General features: G+C 40.6%; 1 protein-coding gene across 2 annotated transcripts in view; it reads right to left on the reverse strand.

Annotated features, from left to right (window-relative positions):
- Nucleotides 1–1,816: 1,816 nt before the first annotated feature.
- The window catches only part of JAG2 (jagged canonical Notch ligand 2), a 71,149-nt gene continuing 45,305 nt past the window's right edge, over nt 1,817–27,660 (reverse strand). Inside the window, exons 6-26 of one of the 2 annotated variants that reach the window (XM_066608169.1) lie at nt 27,468–27,598; nt 26,273–26,392; nt 25,405–25,518; nt 24,836–24,949; nt 23,570–23,683; nt 23,011–23,057; nt 21,064–21,237; nt 16,321–16,471; nt 15,889–16,053; nt 15,648–15,761; nt 15,443–15,556; nt 15,243–15,356; nt 13,759–13,875; nt 12,246–12,273; nt 11,417–11,502; nt 10,769–10,882; nt 10,539–10,654; nt 9,432–9,674; nt 7,655–7,786; nt 6,204–6,360; nt 1,817–5,175 (exon numbers count right to left, since the gene is read on the reverse strand). In XM_066608169.1, the coding sequence (XP_066464266.1) occupies nt 4,739–5,175; nt 6,204–6,360; nt 7,655–7,786; nt 9,432–9,674; nt 10,539–10,654; nt 10,769–10,882; nt 11,417–11,502; nt 12,246–12,273; nt 13,759–13,875; nt 15,243–15,356; nt 15,443–15,556; nt 15,648–15,761; nt 15,889–16,053; nt 16,321–16,471; nt 21,064–21,237; nt 23,011–23,057; nt 23,570–23,683; nt 24,836–24,949; nt 25,405–25,518; nt 26,273–26,392; nt 27,468–27,598 (2,902 nt within the window). In that variant the 3' untranslated portion in view covers nt 1,817–4,738. The remainder of the gene's footprint in view (nt 5,176–6,203; nt 6,361–7,654; nt 7,787–9,431; nt 9,675–10,538; nt 10,655–10,768; nt 10,883–11,416; nt 11,503–12,245; nt 12,274–13,758; nt 13,876–15,242; nt 15,357–15,442; nt 15,557–15,647; nt 15,762–15,888; nt 16,054–16,320; nt 16,472–21,063; nt 21,238–23,010; nt 23,058–23,569; nt 23,684–24,835; nt 24,950–25,404; nt 25,519–26,272; nt 26,393–27,467; nt 27,599–27,660) is intronic. The other variant, XM_066608171.1, reaches the window with a different exon arrangement.

The following is a 27,660-nucleotide window of genomic DNA, read 5'->3' on the forward strand; positions in this document are numbered from 1 at the left end:
AAACTCCTCATTTCTTAAATATGCGTAGCCAGCATTGGAAAACACGTTTCAGGGCAAAACCCCTTCATCAGTTCAGCTGGTTGAAATACACCGACAATTGGAGACTTAGGGTTCCCCTCAACTTTTGGGACTCCCAATATCCCTAACAACCTGTGTGAAGTGGAACAACCAGGACCAGTCCAAATTGTCTGTATATCTTAACCAGCTGAACTGATGAAGGGGTTGTGCCCCCAAACTTGTTTTGCCATACTTGCTATGCACGTTATTTAATAAGACGTTTGGTACTAAATCTTTAAAAGAACTAGTAGGAATGGCGTAACACTCCAATATTTCTTTCACATTTTAGTGTTCTCCTCCCAAGTACTAACTTACAGCACTGGGTACTTTAGACCTAGACCATGTGATTAGAGCAAGTCATCAATTCATAAATGTGCTGCATTAAAAAGGAGTATTTTGGGCCTTTTTTGACGTATCCGTAGGATAGGTCATCATAAGTTGATTGGCAAGGATACATAACTCTGGCTCCCCGCCAATCATCCAGCCCGCCATCAGTGCAGTGTGCCAGTCATCAGTAAATCGGGCTAGAAGTATAACAGAACGCTTTGCTCACTGAAATCAATGCCTTCCTTTATACTTTTGGCTCTGACCACAATGCGGAGCTAGCAATGTAATAGGAGGCATTATTCCAATTGATTTCACTGACCACTGGTGACTAAAGTTTAGCCGTACTGTGCTGAAAAATCAGCTGATCAGTGGAGATCCTGAGCAGTTGATCCTGGAATACCGCTATATTTAATGTATTGCATTACAGTATAAGCGTGACTATACACTAGGTGCCGTTTTCTGTCCACTATCCTAAAATTATATATTTTATGAGAATGGACATGCTAATAAAGAAAAATCCTAAGATTTGCTCGTATACAGGTAACCTAGGTACATAGGCATATGGTCATTTAGTTTTGACAGTTTTTAGCAAATATTTATTCCCCATGAAATTAGCATTTTTCTCCCCATAACTCTGCATTGTTCAAATCCTATTATTAATTTAGAAATAAATTGACTACTAGATGTTGCCATTTGGCTTGTCAAAATCATGTATTCATACATTGATACTGTCCAATGAGTGCTGAGAAACAGACTGTGCAGGGACACCCCCCAACCGCCCCCCCTTCCCCAACTGGTAACACCCAATTGTCATATTCATAAATCTCATATGAGTAGCACAAGCATTATGGGAAAAGATAGTAGAAACAATCTGGGCACTCAAACACATTAATAAAATTCTTATTGCTTCATTATTTTATTAAAACAGCTTTACAGGTTTAAAAGCTTCAGCTTGCCTACTAGTTTCGAACAAGAACAACTACCTTGTTCAAAACTAGTAGGCAAGCTGAAGCTTTTAAGCCTGTAAAGCCCCTTTTAATGTGAGGTAATAAATGGGGATGAATGAAATCTTTTAAGTGCCTGGATTGTTGTTGCCATTTTTCAAATGCTAATGATCTACATTTCCTCATGGAACACCAGTGATTGGATTATTTGGTTTTACACGCCTTGTCATGTAGAGGAGCACCATTTGAATCAGTTTTGCACATTGATATGGGAAGAGGTTCCAAAATGGTTATTCATGGGGAAATACAAGTATTTACTACAACAGCCATGTCCGGAGAGCCAACACATACTTTTCAATCTTGACCTAGAACTGACCACCTAATAAGAGTGTAGATATTTTAATTGAAACAAAAAAAAAAACCTAAAAACTATATTGTGTATGGTTTTTACCTCTCCATAAAAAAATAAGCCACAAGTAAGAGACAGATTAACATTGTTATAAAATGCTTTAATAAATAGTTTTTCTGAAACATTTTAAGAACATGTCAACCAAAATGCACTAAACAGAACAAGATCCTGCTAAGCAATTCTTGCATTCTTGTATAAAATAATTTTCAAGCATTGACGGTCATTGGCCAGAGTTTACACTTTCAGATAACCCATCTCCCCTCCCCCAACCCACCTCTCGCTGGTAATCTGTCAGTAAGGATGTTGCTTTTATACTGATACTACCATTAGAGGAGAGAAATTAAGCAGCTTGACATACTATGTAATAAAGCCTTTAAAAAAAATAAATAAAAAAATAACTGCTGAAGCCTTATTTATGAACAGCCATGTTTTTGTGAGGTAATTCCACCCATTGTGTTTGCTGCCTTTGCCTATTTTTGAGAAAACAAAACCGAACAGAAGAAAAAAAAAAATTTGTTCCCTTCATTAGGCTTGTCACTTAAACGAAAGAACATAACGTATCACCACAACTAACGAACTGGTTCACAAAAAAGGAAATGCTTGCTCAGAACATGTATGATAACGTCAGAGAGAGATCAAGTCCACCCATGTCCTTTAAGAACCAGATTCCTCGGGCTCACAAAATGTTTCTATGTTATACACCAATCTAACTGTGTCACAGCATAGGCACAACAGACCCAACTTCGACTAAAGCTTTAAGAGTACCCGTACTTTTGCTTTGGAGTGTGCCTGCTCCGTTGGCTGAAGATGGCCCCATATAGTGATTACATAGTAATATATGGGGCTGCCTTCACCTGCCTGAAGAAGGCAAAAACGGCTGACTGCTCAGGAGCTCTGCAAAGTGAAAGTGCAGGTATTCTAAATTCACATACACCTAAAAATTCTGGAGCAACTCCAATGGACCCCAGGAATCCCCTCCCATGCCACACTAGCAGGGATGGAAGCCAATATATGGTTTGTTGTAGGAGACAAGGAAAAAAGAAGGATTTGACTTTTTCCATCTCCAGAAACAGCACCACTAATGTACATAGGACACTTCTAGTATTGCAGCTTTTGCATCATCCAAGTAACTAGAGCAGGGCTGAGCTGCAATCCCAGACATGTTCCAAAGACAAGAGTGGCATAGGTTCTGAAACAAAAACAACCCTGAGCCCTTTCTCATACAACCCATTTATATAGGTCATACACCCAAGAAATATGACCATGCATACTTTATTAGGTGAGAAGAAAAAAAAAATAAAATCAAAAAAGGTGACCATTTTGACAGTGTGGGGACCCTAACAAAACATATCCCAGACCTCATTTAAAGCTGCAGGTTTGGCTAAGGGAGTGGGATTCTGGGGTTCAAGGGTTTGTCCCCACTTCTAGCCATTTTGCAGCAGGAAGCAGAAAGTGCCGTACATTGTACAGTGGTCCAGGGTGATACTGCAAGATGAATCTTATTGAAGTAAATGGGACTCAGCCTGCAATACCAACACAGGCCACTGTGTAATGTACAGAGCTGTCTGCTTCCTGCAGCAAAACAGCTAGAAGTTGGGCAACCCCTCTAAAAGGATATTGTACAGGTTTAGAAAACATGGCTACTTTCTTACAGTGTCACACATGCCCACAGGTTGCGTATTGTAGTGGCAGCTCAGCCCCATTCACTTCAATAGAGCTGAACTGCAATAAGCATACAACCCATGGTCAGATTGCTGCATTCTTCCAGAATCAGCAGCACGTGTTTATTCTAATCCTGAACAACCCCTTTAAAAATGCAGTAAAAACTTGAATTTTTAGGCTTGAAGTCAAGTTAGGTTTTAATCCTCCTTACTGAATCTGGACATTTAAAAATAAAAAAAAATAAAAAAATAATCCTCATAAAACCTCCCTTCCGAAACATAAATTAAAAAGGAATGGCATGACAAGAACAGAAGAAATTCTGAAATATTGTTAATAAATCAAATATACAGAGCGATTCCTTCAATATATACATATTTACAAAACATGTTTACAATGAGAAAATAAATGTCTCTATAAAGGAGGACCCTAGCACTCTGCCCGTAATATACGATATATATACATTAAAGCAGAAGGTAGTCTTTGACAGTTGCTAAAGAAAAAGTTTAATCTCAAGGCACTTGTCACATACATCAATACTGCAATCCAAAAATAAAAATACAAAATAAAATTAACCAGAATTTAAAAAAAAAAACAAAAAGAACAAAAAAACAAGACACTTAAGTCATAGATCGCTGTGTCGCATTAATGCTGTGCCTGTTAAGAGAGTCGTAAGGCAAAAAGTTTGTCGGGATCAGTGCTGGAAGCAAAGATAATGAACACCTATGCAAGAACTGGGCACGGAATTTTGTGTCTAAGAGACATTGCAAAAACTCTGGACAAAGACAGGAAAGAGTTGGAAGGAGGGGGCTTGGGTTAAGAAAAAAAAGTTTAAGTCACTTGTTTTCCTCAACCTGGAGGGCTGGACATTGTCATTAAATTATAAACATTAATAAAACAAAAATACATCTTGTAAACAACTGTACAGTCTTTGCATAAGAAACTTTACATGACAATGAAAATACAGAGAACCTTTTGTCTCCTCCTGACTTAAGAGGATTTAAAGCAAACTTTATAAAAATAGCAACTATCAAAGAACTGTTTTTTTTTGCCTTTTTTATATAGTCAAATAATTTATAGAAATACTACAGCAACAAATAGAAAAAAAACCTTGTAACATTTTTACATTACATAAAGAAATTGGGAGTCCAGACTTTAGTTCTGAACCACTCGTCCAGAGAGGAAAAAACAAAACAAAAAAGACCTGGCAATTATTGCCAAGAAAGATGCCCAAGTGGTAAAAGGGCCATTCTACTGGAGATGAATTCTGTGTGTCTCCTCGTCCCATTCTCAGCATAGGTACACAGTCCTTTCCACGTATATAGATACGTCTTTGCTTCCTTCAGTGGGGTGCGTTCACATTTTTAACACATCTGTTATCCACTTTGTCAAGACTTGTCCGATGTGGTTTACTCTTTGAGCAGTCACTATCCCCTATGCTTGTGTAAGCCTTTGTATAGGACTGGGGGAGGCAATCGTCCTCCTCCAAGTCCTCCTCCTTGTCCACCATGTCCTCTTTCACTCCCTCTTCTGCAGCAGAAGTTCTTTTTTGAGTATGAAGGAGATTTTTGCATTCATACTGAATGTCTCTATAAGGCACCCTTATTGGGTTCCATATTGGATTTAAAGGTTGGCGCTGGTTATTTGCTTCTTCTTCTTGGCGAGCCTCTCGCCTTCTCTCTCGCTCTTTTCTTCGCTTTCGCATCCACCAGACACATATGATTATACATGTAATCCAGACAATGCCAAAAACAACACAGAGCACCGGGACGAGGTAATCTAAAAAGAAAGTATTTAAAACTATGTTAAAACTGTTGTAATCAATAGGAGTCAAACGGGTGAGGTCATGAGGGAGTGTAATCTTATTAGATGGGAATGACAGATGCACTTGTGATATCAGTAAAGAAGAATGCAATATTAAGGGTATGTTTACATGGGGTGAAAATTCTGTGGAATGTCTGGCGGGTATTCCGCAGCATTTCTGCATCCAAAAACGCTATCAAAATCTGCCCCATTGGCGCAGCTATTAACTCGAAATAAGCTGTGTGCCGACAGCAAATTTCAGAAGATCCAGCGCACACCTCCGTAGGCTTCGGCTGTCAGCACTTTTTTCATCCAATGCTCAGTGGCCTCTAGTGAGCGCAGTGCCGCTGGCAGGTGAAGTGGAAGTGACCAGCAGCGCTGTGTTCCTTATAGCCCATTGGGTATTGAGTGAAGGAGTACGCCGACAGCCGAAGACTTCGGAGGTGAGCTCTGTATCAAACACAAAACAGATTGAAAAGCACGTTACACTGCAAATCATGTCCTGGCGAATAACGTAAAACACCAGTGTGAAAAACGCCACAAGACCCATGACTCAGATTCTGCAAAAAGCATGCCATTGACCCAAAAAGCTACGATTAAGGACAATACGTCTGAAACGCGCCAGGGTTATTTTGCAGGTTTGCTGAAGCTGTTATTTTAATAGGATGGAAAAAATTCCAAAACTTTATTCAATCACTTGCACACTGGACTGGAACACTGGTTGGCTAAGTTTACCATTGTTGGAGTGGTGTCCCTGTGGGCTTGTCTACTGGATGTTTCCTATGCAGCATTGAAGCTGGCTTTCTCCCCTTTACACTGACCAAAAATGCCATAATATAAAATACATTGTGCTTCGCTATAAAAACTTTAGGATAACATGCCACTTTTTTTGTGGTCAGATATTTGTTTTAATGCCATAATTAGTTGTATGTGAAACAAGCCTAGAGGACAAGTTCTTGGTGGCCATTATAGAAAGTACTATACAAAGAAGGGAGATTACATACCTGAACTGGAGCCATCTACCACTACTGTTTCAACTTTGACTCCCGTGACTGCCAACATGATCGTACTGTTTTGTCGCTTGGTGATGGCATTGACAATTATATTGGCGCCGTTCTGAATGAGGCTGGCATCTTGATTATCCACTTGTGAGATGAGTGCCTGAAAGACAAAAAAGACCACAATTGTCAGACAGCAAGCGCAGGTCGGCTTAACCACTGCTGTGACTGCCATAGACTTGAATGGAGAAGTGGTGGCCACTTGCAGTCACTTTTCTTCATCTCCATCTATATGTCGTTGCCTCCTCAACAGGCATGACTCCTATTCTCCCAACACATAGGGATCTGGGATCTCCAGCTATATATGGAATGTAGTCTTTGGCAAGAAATTTTTTGGCAAGCTGCAGTTTTTTTGTTTCAGCCACAGAAAGAAGTGGATAAGGCCAAGAGAAGTCCTTACTTTAGATTTCCCATCCATTCCTTTCAACTCTACTACTTGCTTTGCCCCCCCAAAAAAATTATATAGAACCATCCTAAAGACAAGTCATGAACCTCTCCTCATTTTAGCTTAGCTTGTGTCAGTAATGGGTTATTACTGCTAAGCTGGTAAAGTGAACGAGGCAAAAAACCCACAAAGACCAGAGCTAAATTTTTAGAGTTATGCCATTAGTCTGCCAAGGAACCATGTTAATGGCCCAGTGATTAGCTTTGCAGGTTACTGTTCAGTTGGAAAGTGTAATTTTTGCTTTTGGACAGCATAATCTAATGACCAACGTAATGACTGTGATGCACTAACAATGGGGCTGCAATATTTCTCACTTAAGAGGGGTTAATCATCATTGCACAACAGTACACAATGACTATGTACAACTTAGTAATTCATCTTTATTCCAACTTGTTCACCATTCTCTTTACTACTGAAGCCACCCATACACCCCATCAGCTGGCCAGTGTCCCGTCCACACAGAGCTCACAGGCGCAGTTTCCAATCCAGAGGATTTGGTGCCCACTTTCAGTGCCACAACACATGGGTATGATAGGTTGGGGTTCTGAGTGGCAGATCCCAGCTGATCAACTATTGATATCCAGAGCATAGTCATTAAAGAGTTTTTCCAAGAAAGTTTTGAGTGGAAAACCAGCAAGAGATTGGAGCATCTGCCTAATCCCGTCCATCAAGATTTGTGGTGCCAGAAGCATCAGAATCCTGTTTATCTCAAGAGATTCCCCAAGATCAGCTAATCGCTTGAGTTCCAGCTTCTCTAGACCCCCACAAATCAGTCATCCAAGTGAATGAGCTAAAGCAGAGGTCTCAATGGGTATCTTGCATTAGTTAGAGTGGTGACAACCCCGATGTTATTAATATGTTCTAATAGAGCGTATGCACGCACAGGGGCTGTCACCATGAGACAACACTTTTAAAATACAAAGTTACTCTGTATCCTACAAGCTCTACTTACCACTGTAACCTCCACTGCTTTTTCGGCAGAGTACATTTCGTCACATAAGATAATGAGTGGTTGGTCTTTAGAGACAGTCCTGATGGAAGGTAAATATCGAATTTCTGAGCAGATATTTTCAACTGTAGTTCCCTTAGACAAGCACAAAACATCAGTTAGTATAAAAAGTGGACATCTTAAGTGATCGTCAAATGTTTCATCTCTACTAAGAACTGGATTCAAGTTATATAAAACATAAGCCTAAAGAAAAGTGAACGTCCAGGGTGTGAGGGGGTGGAGCATGACATTCTCTCTGGTGTTCCTGCTCCACCCATTCTAGCTCTACACAAGGCATAACAGTATCAGAATTACCCAGAGTGTTCCTTTAAGGAATGACTTACAGCAATCATATACGAGGGGCGTTCATTTAAGATTTCCGCTGATCACCTTCTATCTATCGCAGGATGCTGAACCTGCACATGTGTAATGATATAAGTCTCTATAGGTTATGTGCTAATTTACAACACTAAACTGATAACTGTCTTTATATTACAGATGCTGAAGTGGTGCGAGGTCTGATAATGGATCAAGTGGAAGACAGAGCAGTCATCAAGTTCCAATACTTGAAGGGCCGCACACCAAGGGAGACGTTAGATGAGATGAAAGAGGTTTATGGGGAGGATTCCCCATTATATGATGTAGTCAAGAACTGGCATAATCAATTCAAATATGGTCGGACTTCGGTGGAAATTACTCCAATTCGAGGGAGACCCCACCTCTGCATTCAACATCCAGGAAGTAGAGGCTGCCATTTTAGAACATCACCGTATAACCATTCACAACCTAGCCCAAAATGTGAAGATTAATGTGGGGTCCTAGAAAAAAAAAAATTACCCAAGACCATCTTCATATGCATAAGGTATCCGCTCGCTGGGTTCCCTGGTTGCTCACACCTTTCCAGAAGCAGGAACAAATCAAATGCTCTTTGGCTCTTTTGATGATGTGCCATGGAACCCGGGAGGACTTTTTCAACAGGCTGATCGCATAGGATGAAAGCTGGGACCATTACTATGATCCGGAGACTAAAGTTCAGTCAATGTAATGGAAGTTTCCAGACTCGCTGCCTCCAAAGGCGGCACGTGCCCAACCCCTGGCAGGGAAGGTCATGCTCACAGTCTTTTGTGATCAGCATGGAGTAGATTTTAGTAGACCATAATTACTAAGGCATACCATGCTTCACTGCTGCGGAAATTGTGAGAGGCCATCAAAACCAAGAGACGTGGCATGCTCACCAAAGGTATCCGCCTTCTGCAAGATATGTTGCCCAGATGGAAGTACACTGCTGTGGGTATGAAATTCTACTGCATCCCCCCTTATTCATCTGACCTCACACCATCGGACTTCCACCTCTTTCCAATAATGAAGTCATTTTTGAAGGGCAAGCATTTTCCAGATGAGACTGATCCAAAAGCCATGAAGTGACTTCGGAAATCAATCTGTTGACTTCTACAAGCGAGGTGTTTACAGTTGCATATAAGAGATAGGAGAAGTGTATCCCCCTAGGTGGCACCTATGTAGAGAAGGACTAATAACTGTGCCAAGTTTCGTTGCTCTCAGTCCACAGGAAGTGGATCCGGGGAAACCTTTAATGAACGCCCCTTGTAGAACCAAGCTCCTAAAAATTAGGCTGCAGTATCATGTAGATCTGAATTTTGAACACCTAGTAATAGCGCATCTAGACTTCTACTAAAACAAAAATTACATTTCTAAGAAGCCAGTCCAAAATGAGAATTAATACCTTTGGAATTTTTTCTGGATTGAATGTCAGTGTAATCCGGGCACAGTTATTATCGAGGTATCCCGAATTGGGTAGACATTTGATCATATGAGATCTCTCAGGCGCACTGCACTCTCCCCATTCACGGCATGGTGGTTGGAAGCACTTTACAGAAGAGAGTGTTGGCTCACATTCCTGATCCTGGGGACACTGGCTCTTATCTTGGTGTCTTTCCACTAGACATGGCTTTTTGCCACACCAGACCTGAAGAGACAACAGGGGTTAAACTACATGAAATTAAACTTACAATTGCATTACAGTAGTGAGACTGTTCTAAATAATTTGTTCAAATATGAAAGCATCTTTACTCTGCTCCCCAACTCCCCTTCTTTGGGTACAATGTTATTTATTCAAAGTGCACCACGTAACGTGATGCCATATTACAGGAACCTTACAAGACTGGAAGCAGAAGAGTGAGAAGCTTATCTAATTGGATAGGTTACTATACCTATTAGATAACCATCACCAACTGCTTTTATTTGAGACTGTGCATCATTTTTGCAGGACCTTCACTCTTTGAAAAAAAATGTCCTTACTTTTCCACGTCCCTCCAATTATGTGACATTTCTAAGGTTTAGGTTATTTCCTGTTGCTTATATAGCACCAACATAATCCACAGATCTGTACAGAGACTCACTAACTCAGATCTCTAGCCAATGAAATTCACAAGTTAAAATTCTCTCATCAACTTTTCCACAAGTGCTCTGAAAACTAATAGGTCCTAGTGGGAGAGTCCCACAAACATACTTCATGCAGATAAATGCCCAGCGGTTAGCAGGACCGGGGTCCTGACTTTGAATGAAACCAAGGGAAAATTAGTCCCTTGGCTATAGCGCTCCAGATAACAGCAAATTAGGTTTATCGACATGGGGAAAAGAAGCAAACGCAAAATGCCCAAGAGCAAAGCAAGAATTTTAGCAGCACCATTTTGCAGCGAATGCAAAAATTCAACAAACCGTTTGATGAAAATATCAGGAAAAACAAGAGTCTCCATTTGTTTCCACAAGCGCTACAAAACCTTAACCCTAATGCAATGGATTACAAAAGGATGAGCATTATAATCCATACTTTGGTACAGTCGACCACTCCATCCAGACAGTGACAGCTATTGCATTCTTCATCCCATTTGCTTCCATGAGGGTACTGCATTCCTTTCAGCCAGCAAGATCTCCCCGAGCCAATCACTAGTAGAAGGCAAAAAAGAAAAAAAACAAAACACTTAATTCATTTGCCAAACAGTCCATAAAAATTGCTTACAAGTGTCTTGAGCCATTATGTGAATACAACACACTAATTACCTTCCTGGCAACGTGGACCGGCTCGTCCTGAAGGGCAGATGCACCTGTAGCCATTTATTTCATCTATACAAGTGGCACCATATGCACACGGGGAAGACTGGCACTCATCAATGTCTACAAAAAAACAAAACAAAGCTGATGCTTGGTGGGACTTTCAGGTCTACATAATAAAACCGTAATCAACGATGGCAGAGGCAGCTTAGTTAACAACAAAGTGCACAATGCACAAAGTTTTTTTTTTATTTTAAAGTGCTAAAAAACTGCTTGCCGTTGTCATTTAATCCATTCTCTACTATTAATTCATGAATTGTATAGAATTCAAATAATGGCAAGTGACCATTCTTCTGATCTGGACGTAGAAGGAAAAAAAAAAAAAAAAAAAAAAACACACTAGAAGGGGGTTATCCCACTTCTTGCCGTTTTGCTGCAAGCCGAGTCGCATTCACTTCAATAGACTCATCCTGCAGTACCAACCCGGGCCACCGCACAATGTACAGGGCTGTGCTTCTATTTTCTAAATGTTTTGCTGCAGGGACAACTCGTTTAATGTTCCGTATGTAGCCAATGGATAAAATAACTTTCCAGTAGAATAGTAATAATGCATCACTTTAAAATAAATGTTATTTTATTAATAAGTTAACATCTTACTGATTCTGCAGTCCGGTCCAGCAAATCCAGGCGCACATTCACAACGAAACCAGTTGACCCCATCAACACAAATTCCTCCATTGTAGCTGTATAGGAAAGACAGATGAAGCAATTACATAAGGATCTTTACAATACACCAATATGGCTAGCTACACCCCCACTCCAGCCATTGATTGCCCGTCTATTACTATGTATATAGTCGCCAGACAGCAATCATTGGCTGGAGGGTGGAGTGGGTGTGGCTATCCTGCAGCTCATGAATATGCAGGACTAGTACCACATCTGGCTGCTACTCATAAAATGTATGGATCTGTACAGTAGTTTAGGAGAAACATCTATATGTGAGGGCTGCAAAGAGATGGCGAGATAGATTCCCTTTGAGTGCGAAACTGTCGCATGGAACATGTGATCTGACCTGTATGCAGTATGTTATAAGGCAAAAGAAGCCGAGCAGCTAGAGAAAACTATATAACCAGGCTGAGAAAACGATATAATCATCCTGTTCTACAACATACTGCTTGCATACACCTTTATAATATTATTAAGTGTATCCAAGAAACAAACTATGGATTGTATTAGAAGGCTGAACATATGGATTTTGCATAATCTGTCTAAAATCTCGATCTATATTTTATTGTTACTAAACTGGATTATTGAAGATCTATTTCTGCTTAAAAACTGATCCTAGTGCCAGCTTCCACGTTCCCCTAAAAGCCTGTTAAGGAAAACCAACCATATGCAGGACCACCAAGTTACTAATGGTCTTCTAATGAAAAATGTATGCTTAAAATAAAAAATAAAAAAAATAAAAAAGCACATGAACACTTACCAAGGATATGGATTGCAGTCATTTGTATCTATAAAAAAAAAAAACAACAAACAAAAAATTTAATTGTACACCTAGTTTTAATTAAATGGATTGCTTAATTAAGCATAAGTGTTACAGAAGGCCAGACTGCTCCATGGCTGGTGACCTAATCCCTCAATCCACCGGCAGCTCTGCAGGAGAGCACTACTTAAGACGATAATGGGTATATGTATTCAAGATAGAATTGTCATCTACACAGTAGATACTGCTGTCGTATTTCCTAGCATATTCATTACCTCCCTCCACTGCAACACGCTGCCCAGACACATAAGCCCTAGCAGGTTTCTTAAAACAGGGGTTTCTCATGACAAACATTTAGAGGAGTTGTAGTGTTATTGGACAATATTACTCCCATAGTGCCAAACATTTTAACAAAGATCTGTACTTACTCTGCTGCGGGGATCCTACAATCTTGCCCCACCTTCCTCCTGGTGACCGCTGAGGAAGAGGACACCAGCAGAAATCAACGGACTACTGCAGAGTCTCTGTTCTGAACTCCTGGCATCATGGCACCCAGGATGTGAGCACAGGTGCCAGAATGAGCAGTGACCCTACCGTGGTCAGGTGACTTCTGAAGACATCTTCTGCAGCAATCACCAGGAGGACAGTGGGGCAACAGCACTGGATCCCCACGGGTAAGGACAGATAGGCGCCATACCCCCTGAGATTTTATGACCTGTAAGGATGCTGAGATTGTTGGCTATAACCATCAGTAATTTTGAATGTTGGGGACTGGACAAACCAATTTTCTGGACTTTAACCTCACAGACAAAAATAATGGCGCATCTCAAGTTATGCCATAGAAACCCATAGGAAGAACTGGACAGTATTTAGTATCGTTATATGTGTTAAGAAAGGAAGCTGAAGTAGTACAGTGAAGGGGGAGGGGGGGGGGGCATACAGCACACATTGGTGGAATATCCCAATATCCCTTTAGATTTGGTGGTTGGAAACACCCTTCACACATTGTTAGCCCCAACGCATAGTTATGGATGAAGCCAACCTAGGCATGGTGAAATTGCATGGGTACCGCAAAACTATTACAGTTGTGACTAGAAAAGAAAAAGTTGAAAAGAAAGAAGCCGTGTGTATTTAGCTGATCTATACATTGGGACTGCAGGGGTAAGTAAGCTTTTGCCAATAACATTAGAAGTTACTTATGAATGCACCACATAATGCATTTTAGACATAAATTGGAAAACAAGTCAAGTTTATTGGAGCTGTTGCAAAACTTTAGACCAGAGGCAATCGTTTGCATACACTTAAAAGTTTTCTATAAATACAGTTCATCTACATCTCTAGTCTTCGTGTATTCTTAAGACACACACAAGCTTCTTTTTTTTCATGGCCTCCGGTTATTTCCCATCCCAAATGAGTCAAGTATGTTGGCAAATAAATGAAAGGATAAAACATGTTACGAGGCACACCCTATATCCTAAAGGAACGAAAAAAAAAAAAATTTGCAAAGGCTTACTCTGTGTGCAGGTACGTCCCTCCCATCCTTCTTTACACATGCACGAGAAGGAATCTCCATTGCCCACGCACGTCCCGCCATTAGCACAGGGGTTGGGGAGACAGCTGCTGTTCTTAGCTGTAGACAAAAAGAAGAAAACAAGACATTTTATGTATCCACTGTTTCAGAAAGTTAAAATTATGAACGGATCGAAATATGATAGGAGCTTCTGATTATGTGATGTTGTGAACTATTCTATAAGTTTCAGCAGAACCACCCCCAGAAACAGCACCACCCTTGTGTATGAGCTACGTTTCGTACTGCAGTATTCACTTGACTGGTTGAGTTGGAATGCAAGAAATAGCCCATGGACATGAGTGGTGCCAGTTTTTAGTGGAGGTGGGGATGTCACACCATTACAGATTCCAATCCAGGACAACCTTTTTAAAAACTATCAACATGGAACTGATTTGGAACTGGTTCACCCTCTATTATCCTAGGGTTATAGAGGCACTTTTGGACAAAGGACAGACAGGGCGATATGTGGGCAACGTCAACCGTAGTTCACTTCCAGAGTTAAGGTGCACATGGAAATCGCTATAGGACATCCATATCACAAAGCATAGGTTGGAGCGTTCTGAGCTAGGTCTATGAACCATGGTGGCTGGCTCTACGGTATGCACCCTTGGGCATGTGGGATATTTAGAATCCCAACCAAAAATTCAATTTTCTGGATTGACAAGTCATTCTTAACATTACTAGTTCATTATCATTTATTTATTCAGAAACATGGCTATTGCCGTTTTTACAGCAGTGACTCCCCAGTTATGGTGAAAAACTCCCAGCATGCCCTGACAACCAAAATATATACAAAATATTCATGAAATGATGAAAAAAAAAATATTACAGTGAAATACGCAACAACAGCAAGACATCACATCAGTAACTGCACGTCACAAGTCATACCAACTTCAAAAGAACTACTATACAGAGGGCTGCACGGTACATACATCAATTAAAGAAATATTAAATACCAGCAATTGCCAAGCGGTTCTTCCTGTGCACTTTGGCCATTGATGGAATTAGGCAAGAATTAGGAAAAATAAGTATATATATTTAATAATGTATACAATGTAGAGAAAATACCAAGATCCTAGCCTAGTCTATTCTAGGCCATAGACATAGATTACTGCACAAGTGAGAAAATACTTGACTGACTTGAGTGCAAATTTCAGAAACCTGATAAAATCTTATGGTTCAAAGCCCATTTACTAGACAAGTCGACCAGTGTTCCTCCAACATGTAGGCTCTGAAGCTGCTGCATAGCTACATTTTCCAGAATGCATGGAGCTGTAGTTTTGCAGTAGTTGGATAGCCATAGGCTGGAGACCACTGATGAAGACTATACTGCATGAAAGCAATACTGACTGAGAACACTGTAGTTTCATAGTCAAACTGGGCTGCACCAAAACGTAGAGTTCTAGGATATATTTGATTATACTCACCAATGTTACAAGTGGCTCCTTCCCATCCAGATAAGCAGAGGCAGCGGAAAGTGTCACCTGTATCGTAGCACGTCCCCCCATTACTGCAAGTGTTGGCGTCGCACTGATATTCACCTGTTGAGAGTGATCATATACAGCTATAATTCCTGACTATAGGATAGGCTTACGCTGTACACACGGAAGGACAGCTTACTACTTACGCGAGTGACAGGTTTTGCCTTTCCATCCGTTTTCACACTGGCAAACAAAATCATTCACCAGATCTATGCAACGGCCCCCATTCTGGCAAGGATTTGGATTACAATCGTTGTAGTCTGCGGAAAGTAGAGTTGGAAAATGGCCTTTAATACATTACACATAACAGGCCAACAGTTAGGATATGGTCAAAGAAAGGGGTCAACTTACTGATGTCACATAATTCTCCTCCCCAGCCACTTGGGCAAAAGCATTTAAAAGAGTCGATCTCATCGGTGCATGTGCCGCCATTTCTACACGGATTACCAAGGCAGTCGTTAATATCTAGAATACAGAATTAAAAATCTTTAGAAAGAACTAAGATACATTATATCCTAATAAGAATCTAGAAATCACACTAGAAGAAATAAGGTATTCTTGCACAATACGCAATTTCGTTAAACCGGCTTACTTTCATGGCAATAGGCACCAGTGAAGCCTCGACTGCAGGAACAGGTGAAATTCCCACCAGGCAGACTAATGCAACGTCCGTGAGGCCCGCAGACATTAGAGGAGATGTAACGGATATCTTCCTGGGTGGCATTAGTAGAAATCGCTATTGTACAGCTGTCTATGACTAAAAATAAAGAGGGACACATTAGTGACACTGAGACGCTATCAGCTGCATAAAGAGAGTGTGCTGACAAAAAAAAAACCCTCAGGAAAGGGGCTCAACTTTACACATGAAGTAGCAGCCAACGACAAACATTTATACAATGCATTGTGCACAGTGGTTTATGGCCGTTTTCTCTCCATGCACCTACAAATATAGACATGAGCAGTATGCAGGAACACACGACAGATCATTCCTGACCAGTTAAACAGTATGGCAGACTCGGCTTACCTTTACATAAGCCATTTTTGCAGTGGTCTTTAAGATGAGAACAGTTCTTGCCGTCATAATCGTCCGAGCATGCACAGTAATAATCGCCTCCTACATTGTAGCAGGGAGCTTTATTCTGACACGGATTGGGATCACAGAAATCAATGTCTACCTAAAAAAGGATAAAAAATAAATAGGACTTTCATATAGTCTTCATCATTGCCATATCAGCAGTAAAAACGATAATACATATTCTGCTATGCAGTTGCACGGAAATATCTGGCTTCTTGAGAGAATTGCACAGGTAAGAGTTTGAGTGACCGTCATTTAAAAGGGGTATGTTAGGCATAGAGTGTCTTTTAGTACTGATGACCTAGCCGACTCCAATGTGAAGGTTTGTCACTCACTGCAATGGGCCGGATGTTGACGGCTCAGTCCAGATTGGAGTTGGCTCAGACCCCAATGTGAATGCCCAGCCCTGTTGCAGCAAGTACAGGGGCTGAGATCATGTGATCGCAGGGGTCCCAAGCTTCAAACCCCTGATCAATTATTGATTACCTATACTGCGCATAGGTCATTCATACTGCAAGGGTTGAATGCAGTGAATACCCCTTTAATGGCAGGCATTATTGTGCATTTAGTGGCCAACACCCAATTTTCCAAAATTTAAAAGGATGTGCTCCAGGTATTTGAGTAAGGGAGATCAAAATGCACAAAGACGCACATACAGGCTAACTAAAAAGCATTGTGCAACATCAGATGTGTGTTGGGTATATTGCTCTGTATTCGTGTAATTGCTTGCTAAAGCCTGCTCCGCCCTCGCATACACAGGCCAATACAAGTACCGATATATCATGATAAGCAGGGTTTCTAAACTGGATCTATAGCGCAACAAACAAGCTGAAAGTCCCTACAAGTCAATCAGCGCACTCCCACACTTAGAGGGGCATTTCCAAGAGCAATATATTATGTAGATACTAATTATGTAATCCCCCAGAAAATCTATGATTCATAGGAGGTGGAACTTATTAAAAAGGCTAGCAAAAAAGACAACTAAAAGGGTAGAGCTGGATCCCGATAAGGATCTAGTAGCGGACATGGGAAACTGGATTACCCTAAAAGCCAGACCTAAAACAAGTCAGAACTATGCATTCCCTTAACCCTGTACGTTCCACGCTGGATCACATTTCATTATATGCCAATGTGCAAAGCGACGCAGACAATAAAACAGTTGCTGACGCATCATCAGGTGACTTGCTGCAATTCATACACAACATATTGTACACACAGTCACTTTCGTGCATCTTACAAATTTTTCGAAGAGAGAAGAGACAACTGCAGAGAAGCAGAAACACTCACTAGACTGTACTTTCTACAGGTTGAAAGCTTCTCGGCAGTCACTACTAGAAAAAAAGCCCAATTTAAACAAATGTTAAAGCCATGTAAACCTTTAGGCAGTTATGGCCTTTTAAGGTACTCCGTCCCACTATAACGGCTTTGACTTGTCTTGACTGTCGTTATTAAAACCAGACAAATTTTTATCGTAAACCTAAAATACAACACTTTCCAGTCTGAAACAAATTGTACCTAGAATCTGTTCGTTTCAATGGACTTTTAGTGTTTTACATTTAATAGCTCAAGTTAAATGTACCTGAGGAGAACTAAACATTTGTATGCATTAAAAACGTGCAAACCCACAAAAACCTGGCAACGCTGTAGGCTTCAGCTTACAAAATGAGATTCAAGACTTTGCAGGCAACTGGGACATCTAGAAGGATAAATGCATACAATTCCAGCGCTTCCTTAAAAAACGTAACCTGTTTGCATTTTTAAGGAAATGCTGGAATATTATGCATTTATTCTGGAGTAACACAATTACCAGCAGTCCACTTGGGTTTTCCTGGCACTCCTGTGAATTGAACCGGCTGAATTAAGAATGTGCGAGCTCATTTCTATATGTGAAAGTCAATAGATCAAGTAGGAGGATACATTTTTACATTGCAGAAGCTTCCAACTGTACAAATGACAGACATCTCCGTCACAGACAAACCTAAACTGCTCGCCTGGCCAAGAGACTTTAAAAGAGGAGGCAATGTTGGCCAAATCCCTGGAAGTTCAAAGAATCTTAAACTAGGCGAGGGAAGCCTGTCTGCCACCTCCCTGATATAAAGCAGGCCACTAAATCCACTGGGAATAATAATACACCCAAGGTTTGTGACGAGATTTGGCCGAGGACTGGCAGACAGTTGCCTCTCGCAAACAACTCTGCTAGGTTACAATACAGGGAGATCTAAAGAGAAGAGATATAAAAGTTGTTTGACTGCATTATTGGACAGTGTTCATTCCCATACAAGAGGGGTTGGTTCTATTGGGATACATACATTATCTTACACCATTCCCATAACTAATAAATGAGTGAAAGAACATTTAAGTAGGATGGAAAACACGGACCACCAGGATCGTTACAGCTATTGCTTTAAAGGGATTTCCCAGGAAAATACTATCGATGACCTATCCTGAGTTTAGGTCATCAGTAAGTTGATCCGATGGGTTTTGCACTTGGGACCACTGTGTACTGGACAGCACTGGTAACTGCAGGCACAGCTGTCAGATTTTTAATAAGTTACACCTGCAATTACCAGTGCCAGCCACTACACAGGGGTCGGAGCCGTATGCTTCCACTCCGTACCATGTAAGTTGTGGTGCTGACAGTGGGTTGCCAAACTATTGAGGACTTATCCTGGGGATACTGTAGGTATTTACCCCTTTAAAATTAAATCCACCTAGAGAAGAGTAAGTAAACTCTTAAATGTAGAGGACTTCTCGATAATTAGCTATAGGCTTTAAATATCTGACTGCAGATGCAGATTCTCCGCCGTGAAAAATCCTCACCAAAAAGACATCAGAAATACATGGATTAGTGCAGATTTTGACAGTTTGTGATGCGGATCCGTAGCAGATTTCACCCTCTTTAAATTGAAAGGGTGAATTCTGCTGTGAACTTGTGTCAAAATCCAAAACATCTGCCCATTTCTGCTATATGTGAACATATCCTTAAGAGCATCAGAGAAAATATTGTGCAAAACACTGAATCCAGCCCTAAAAAAGGGTCTGCCCTTGGGACACCTATAAAAATAAGCTCGTGTCCACAGCCTTGAAATACAAAACACACATGGCAACAAGAATCAGAAAACAACGAATAGAAAAAAATAAATATTTTAAGTTGGGAGTGGTGAAAAAATTATACAAATCAAAATTTGCAAAGACACGATTACTGATCCAAGAGACATCATGCCAAGAGAGGAATGTTATATGTGTATGAGCACGTCCGATGGAGGTTAGGAGCGGAGAGGAAGAAGAAACACGCCACAGCACACTTGTGCAGAGCTCAAGGACAAGGATACATGTCTGACTACAAGAAGAACCTTCAAAATCTCAGCCCTAACAGAGCCTGGGAGACTATAGCCTTCTTTAGATGTCCCCTATCAGTGGCATACACATGTTTCCTCCTGCTAGTATAAATTTCCCTTTCCAGTTCAAGTTTAATAGTATGTAGTGAGGATATAGTTAAGTGGGGACAACACTTCCTGCAATTCATATAGTTTCTATCCTGGCTCCTTGATCTTCTACTTCTACAACTTTTTTAATACAAAAATGCAATAAACTCTGGGCAAAAAATTTTGACAGTCCCCCTACAGAATTCCAGGCGGGTAGCGCAAATGTCATTCGCTATATAGATTGTTAATCTTATAAACACTTTGCTTCATCTTGTAAAAAGTTGTTCTCAACAGCAGAAGACCAGCAATGTTCTGAATTGAGCTTTGGTGGTGAACAGAGGTCACATGACTTAGCAATGCTGACGAATTACAGTCTTTTCAAGGAGCATTTCCCTTTTCCGTTGGATGCAAATGCAGAAAGAAAACGCAATACAGAGCAAAAGTAGTGTAAAAAAACACAAGGAGTGTTTGCAAATGTAGTCAACTACTGGGAAATGCTATATTAAATTACAGCGTCACAAGAGACGCCTCAAGAATGATTGCACACAGTGGTCCTATATGGCCAAAGCATGTGCACCAGGGTGGCAGCCCATATAGCTGCAGAAGGAGCCCAGGTCAGGTTAGCCTCAGATGCTATGGCACATAGATCTTTCAGCCCTAGGTGGTTAGACGTGTGGTGGTATTAACTTGACCTAAACAGGGACCTTCCGACCTTCACTAAAAAGGGGCTCTAGGCACACCCCTGCATATAGCTTTGCCATACAAGACACTGCTGATGCTAAATCATTAACCAATTACTTACCCCTTAAAACCGCCAAAACAAAAAACGATTGCTGCCTGACATTAGACAGGATGTCTGTAAAACATACAACCCAACCCTAATATGCTATAAAACTCTAGGAGTGCAGGAACATAATTAAACTATGAGCTGCTAACTTGTTTGAGACATTTCTCCAGGGTATGAAGAAGCTACACATCTCTCTGGAATTTTAATGATCCAGAAATTCAATTTGCTAATAAAACAGACGTAGAAACCAGAGTTTAAAAAAAAAAAAAAGTACCAAAAACAACTTCAACTGAGAACACCATGCCTTTGTATGTCCTTCACGTTTAAAACACCGTACAAGTCTTCTTATGCATGTGAAGTATCGTGTAGGTCTACATCAGTACGTAATGTTCTAGTCCCCGGAGATCTAATGCTTAATACAGAGATGGATTTCCCAGCCCTGTCCCATAAAGGATGGCACAACCACTCGGAAACACTTACCTCGCATGTGGTGCCAGCAAAGCCAGGGAGACATCGGCAGTGGAAACCATTGACCAGGTCGTCACACACCCCTCCATTCTGGCATGGATTGCTTGCACACTCGTTCACTTCTATCTCACAGTTCTTGCCAATAAATCCACGAGGACACAAGCAGCGATATCCGTTTACTTTACCCTGGAGCAATAATTAAAACAAGAGCAAGGTTTAGACTTCTATTCTGTAATTACTTGGTTGCCTGTTCTTTGGAAAGCTGGCCGAGACACTACATGGCTGATGTGCAGATCCCCAAGGGATTGCCACACAGATACCTGCACTTTTCGCAAAATACACTATCCTACCAAAAGGACTTGGACACCCTTATCAGTAGAATGGGGGTCTTATTAGCAGGTCATGTGTCCTAAACCATGCGTCATAAGATGCAGGCCCTTGGAGGTGTCAGCCGTAGTTTGTGGTGGGAAGCACACACTATTGGATATACGTGTTATGTCACTGAACAGGAGCCAACTATTACAAAGTGCAATGCATTGGTCAGTCTACAATGGTGTGTCACTGGACAGTTGAGCCATGGAAGAATCATACTATGCCATCTTCAAATCAGATGGAGATACCTGGGTATGGAGGATTGCCCAGAGAACGCCCTTTAGCCAAGTGGGTTGTACCAACAGTTAAAGGGGCACTGTTACCAAGGAATAGCACCATAAACTAAGTTATGATGCAGTTTTGGGTGGTGACTGGGACCTGGGGGTGCGAGTTTTTGTTTTTTATATACCCACCCACTGCTGAGTTCCAGTGGTGTTCCTCTGAAGTCCACACGCGACCTGAAGATTTGACTCAAACACAGCTGTGTGCATACAATCCTATCAAAGTTTATGGGGGTAAACTTGCAGTGGTCTGAGAAGAGTGAAATCTTCAGGTCAGACCTGGTCTTCACGGATGGACACAGCAGTAGAGTATATAAAAGAAAAGCGCACACACAATTCTTCCTCAGCCCTACAACAGCACCATAACTTTGTTTATAGTGCTATTCTGTGGCTTAAATACAGCAGAGGTTCTGCTAGAGTCTGGGGAGGTTTTACATGGCATGGACTAGATCCATTGGTTGTAGTGGCAAGAACTATAAACACAGAAGTGTACCACCTTGACATTCTAGACAATAATGTGCTGCTAACAATGTGACAATACTCTGGTAATAGTCAGCAATACTTCCAGCAAGACAATGTGCCTTGTCACAAATCCAATGCAGTTTTCAGTTTTGAGGCTATGGATGTTCCATGATTGGACCGGATGCACAGAGACCCGACCTGAACCTACTGGACATCTCTGGGACAAACTGGAATGTCCGGTCAGGAAATACGAACAGCGTCCATTTTCTCGGAGAGAATTTGCCATAAATCCTACTTTTATTCTTGCGCAGGTGTCCAAATGACTTCATCTCACTACAAGACTACCCCATGTAAAAAGTAGCAAAGAAATATGGTAACCACCACCACCACCATACAACTCTTCAGCCATTTAATTGGTATGGTGGAGTTTAAAGAGACAGCAAGGCAATTTTATGCCTGCTTTAGCTCTACTTGCTGTGCAGCTGAATGCAATCTAGTCATTTTAGGCTAGGCTGATGTAGTCTGCTCCAGTTACTGAAAGAAATACATAGCTGAGAATATTGACAAGTCATGACTGATACAAGGTTCCAATTAACGAGTAGGGTCCGCAGGCTGACAGTTTTTGATGGCAAGAAAAATACAGCAGACTGCTCCATTACTGGCATCAAAAATACCAGAGCAGCTGACAAAGAAAAAAAAAAATCCCAAAATATGGTAAATCTGACAAGTCTTACTAAAGGATCAGAGACTGAATACTTTAGTATGTCTATGTGCATAACCAATTGAGTTGTAAGCAATCACGGAGAGCGGCATCATTAATATATAGTGTAGAAACACAACTCGCCTTGCAAATGCCTCCATTCTGACACTGACCACGACAGTCATTGATATCTAGAAGGGAAAAAAAATACATAAAAAAAGTAAATAAAAAGTTTGTCTTAACTTTTGTGCAATGTATTTTGTACAGAATTTAAGCATGAGGATGACTCAATGTTTAAAGAGCTTACTCATTACATTAGAGAGGTTTTTACAACAATAGTAACTCAACGTGTGAATTGGACCTTTATTGAAACTAACATTTTCATTTTTCAGCAAGAGTTAAAATGTACATGTTCTTTAGAAAGCTAGAAATCTATTGGTTTATTGCGTGTTTTGTGGTGTTTGAAGGCACCTTTGCAAGAGTTACTGCAGAAAGTTCAGTGACTGAAATTCCATCCTATATATACACATTGGAACACGGCTGTTTCTCTGTTCATGGATGAATGGGGCAGTCGCCAAACTTCCTGCAACAAGTCTGCCAGGCATGAATATATGTACCCTTGAAAAACCAAGTTGGCGGTGAGATAATGCTGTTTAAGAGTGGATAGGAAGAGTCAGCTTAGAATTAACCATTCAATACTAACTGATGTGACAGTTTTTTCCTGTCCATCCTGGTTTGCAGTCACAGTAATATCCACCAATGAGATCTCTGCAAGAATAAGCATTAACACAGGGCTTTCCCTCACACTCATTAGCATCTGCGAAACAAGACAAAAGAAAAAAAAAAAAAGTACACACCATTACACAGATTCCCAGGCACCAAGCAGAATACACCAACATATTAATAGACTAGTAGCAAATATATGTCATGCAGATCATACAAATAGAACATGCCTATCTACTGGATTAGTCATATGCAATAACTAGTAACTTCATGCAATGTTAATATCCAACCCAAAAAGTAAGAGGTTATCAATTACTACTTTGCACTCAAACGTAGGAAAGTTATGAGCGGGAGCAGCCATTGTGGGCAAAAATAAAGTTGGCATTTAAAAAAACTAAATGCAAATAGATCTATACACGATTAAGGTTTGCAAATGGGCAATGTTCCTAAAAGGGCATTCTAGAACCAAAAGAATAAAAAAGTAGCCAATGACTTAGGGCACGCGGACCGTCGGTTTGTCAATATCTGGAGAACTGGAGGAGGGAGAACACTGTACTCCATGATCAAAGCCATCATATGGTTCTGAGTGCTACAATTCCCTCTCAAATTTTGAAGTAAGGGGGTGCTGAAAATTGGTGCTCCGAGCACAAAGCTTCACTTCTCTCTATACCAGTGGCCCAGGAGACCATCCAGTCAAAGTTTTGACCAAAACAAGTATTTAAAAAAAATAAATTTTAATATAATCTCTTATCAGTAATTTTAGAAAATTACTAATAAATTAACAAAACTAGTAAAATTACAGGATCTAGTTATCCCTGTGGTATACTAAAAATACGTCTTCCCTACACAGTAGTTACAGCTGTTTTAATTTGGTATGTGTAGGGAATAGATTAAATTCAAAAATTTTCCACATAAACAAAAATAAAAAACTCCATTTTATTACCAGCCACACGGAAAGCTCCATCACCAGTTAAAGTTTGATAAAAACCCATCACCATTAATAAAAAACACTTCCGTTAGATAAACATAAATACATGATTAATTAAGAAAAAAAATCTCAAACTGCATTACGGATTGGACTTTGGAAAAAAAATGTAAACCTTAGCAAAAAGTTCAGTAAAGTAAAATAACCTTACAAAATGTCAATGATTAAAGGCTACCCCTAAGTGTGTTGTCAGATGTATTGTTTCAAGTACATACTTGTCCTTCTAGAGAAATATTACCGCCAAGTTTGCAAGTGACTTACCCAGCTGACAGGTGGTCCCAACCCACTGCGGAGGACAAATGCACTCAAAGCCATTTATAAGGTTTTTACAAATTCCTCCACTAGCACAGGGGTTAGAGGCACATTCATCAATGTCTGTAAAAGGATAGGAGGAAGGAAGGGAGGAATTAAAAAAAATAGAACTTAGTAAATTCATGCAAACAATATAAAGGTCGATATATTTCGTAAATATTGGCTACAACCTTGTAGCTATATAATTCTATACAAACAAGAAACTCTAAAGTGTGGTTTAAAAAGAATACACTGCAGAAAAGTGCACGCTTGACAGTAGATCAACTGGAAACCAGTTAGTCACCATGGGCAACAATATCTGGTATTGTAGTAGGCCACTGGATCTCAATAGTACAGGACTAGCCTCCTAAACCACCTTACACTCCTGCCAACATTCAAGAAGCCGATTGGTTAAACCTGAAGATTTCTCCACCCTTCTCAAGAAAAAAAAAAAAAAACACAAACTAGAAGACTGACTAATAACAGTTCTGACCTTAAACAATGTGACATGTCCTCTAAAGTTCCTTTGACTAACTTACCGACTGCGCAGGTTGGACCTGTCCATCCTGGTGGACAATGGCATTCGAACCCAGAGGAGACTTCATGACAGACCCCATCATTTGCACATGGGTTGGAAGCACAGGCATGTTCAGCTAGGAAACATACATTAAATTAGAAGGTTTGGCGGACAGCAAACCAAGAGATTATTTTTCTTAGGCTGGGTTCACAGGTGGTATAACAATGCAGCACAAAATCTACAAATCCTACAGCAAAAAAAAAAAAAAAAATGCGAACAGAGTTTGCTATCAATTTTGTGGTGTATTCGTTGCAGAGGTCTGGCAGATTATAGCAAATAGCTAGAAGTGGGACAACTCATTTTAAGTACTGTTTTTAGACTGCTACATACATTGTGCAGTGGCTCAGGTTGGTACTGCAGGCCAAGTCCCATTCACTTCAATGGGATTCAACCTGCAGTACCAGCCTGAGCCACTGCGCACTATCTAGAGCGGTTTGAAAACAGCTAGAAATGGGACAACCCCTTTAAGTCTAATGAAATTTTGCCACATGGTATCTAGCGAAAACATGTGTGTAATAATTTACACCAAGTACATGTGGTGAATTTTTCGACCCATTAGAAATTCATGGTACAAGTTTCTGAAAACATGCCACATGCGATTTCAGCCTTAGGGTCACAGGATATTTTCTTGATGAACAGAATATTTCTGGTCAACGTAGTAGATATCAGAGGTCTTTCAAGCTTGAGTCCCAAACTAAAAACTATAGTAACTTTTAGAAACACTACATGAACCCATTGGGTGAAATGAATATATAGATCATTCCCACTAAACAAAAGGGTGTATTCGCTTTTAAGTGGAACAGAATGGTGAAGATCCAAATTTAGGCTACCTATTTCACAGTTCTTTCCAGAGTAGCCATCAGCACAGGCACAGTGATACTTGTCAGGTTCGGTGTTCATGCAGGTTCCACCGTTTAGACATGGATGATGGGTTCCACAATAGTTCAGATCTTTAAAAAGAGACAAAAGGAATACAGACAATATGAATAACTACAGACTGCTGAGAGGAAGTTTTATCAGTAGCATTTACTTCTTGCAGGCTCCAGCCACACCATCACCATCAGCTCATTGACACGAGTTGCCATCTCCCTCTATACTATATGTGCACACAAAAAGAAGCTGCAAAAAGAGAATGGCGAAGGAGGAAAGGTTGACAAATGCTTAGCATTATAGTCTGAAGGATTCTAGAGTTAGAAGATAACTTGGCAATGTTCTTCAAGCTACTTCCCTAGGAATCAAGGCAACACTGTGGAAAAAAAAATCAGCAAATCCCACTGAAGAAAATCTGTCAAATTCTGCACCACTTTAGTGGATTTTGTTGTGGATTCACAGCAGATTTTACCCCTTCATTTAAAAGGGCGAGATCTGCTACAGATCCAAGTCAAAGTCTGCACCAAATGGTCCAGATTTTGATGTGGATCAGATTTAATTGATGTTCAACTTAAATAAAAAGTTAGACTGGTTATATAAAACTTCACAAAAGATTCTACACATCTGAGGGATATTTGATACCTGGGACCCATTTGGAGTGGGCAAAACACACACAAGGACTGATTAAAAAGTACCTTCGCGCGGAGTAACTAATATTTATAGTCTCTCAAAAAAAGTTTACTTGTACGAATGATAGTCGTTAGTTTGCTTTCACGCAGAGCAATTATTGTTCATTAGTTCTTTGCCAAGATATTGTCCATAGAGGAGAGGGGGGGGGGGGCGGGATCTCCATGCAAATCTGATCACAAGTCGTCATCCAAACACAAACGACTGACACTAGAGCAAACTACTAGCTACTTCTCACTGGTCACCTTGCCCAAATATTTAGACCATGGGTAGGAATCTAAGGATTCTGAGATCAAACTTCACAACCACAGGGAAAACCTGCCTGAAAACATGTCGACTAGAAAGGAATAAAAGCTGAGGTCTAAAAACCCAAAGTTATAGGAGTCGTGGGTCAGGATAGCAATAATGTTGTATTCAGGGACACCAGAGTACAAGACAGCCAGCAAAGATGATCCCCTTCAAATTTACCTTTATCACAGAGAAGTCCACCCCAGTTGGTCTCGCATTTACACTCCCACGGCAAGCGACAACTGCCATGGAGGCAGCCAGGATATGACAGACACTTGTTGCAATATTCACCCTGCCATCCATAGTGGCACCTAGGAAGAAAAGGCAGTTTAGAAAACAAAACAAAACCAAAAAAGAAAGAAAACCACGATGA

The sequence above is a fragment of the Eleutherodactylus coqui genome, chromosome 6 (genome assembly GCF_035609145.1).
Source record: "Eleutherodactylus coqui strain aEleCoq1 chromosome 6, aEleCoq1.hap1, whole genome shotgun sequence".
In the NCBI taxonomy this organism is placed as follows: Eukaryota; Metazoa; Chordata; class Amphibia; order Anura; family Eleutherodactylidae; genus Eleutherodactylus; species Eleutherodactylus coqui.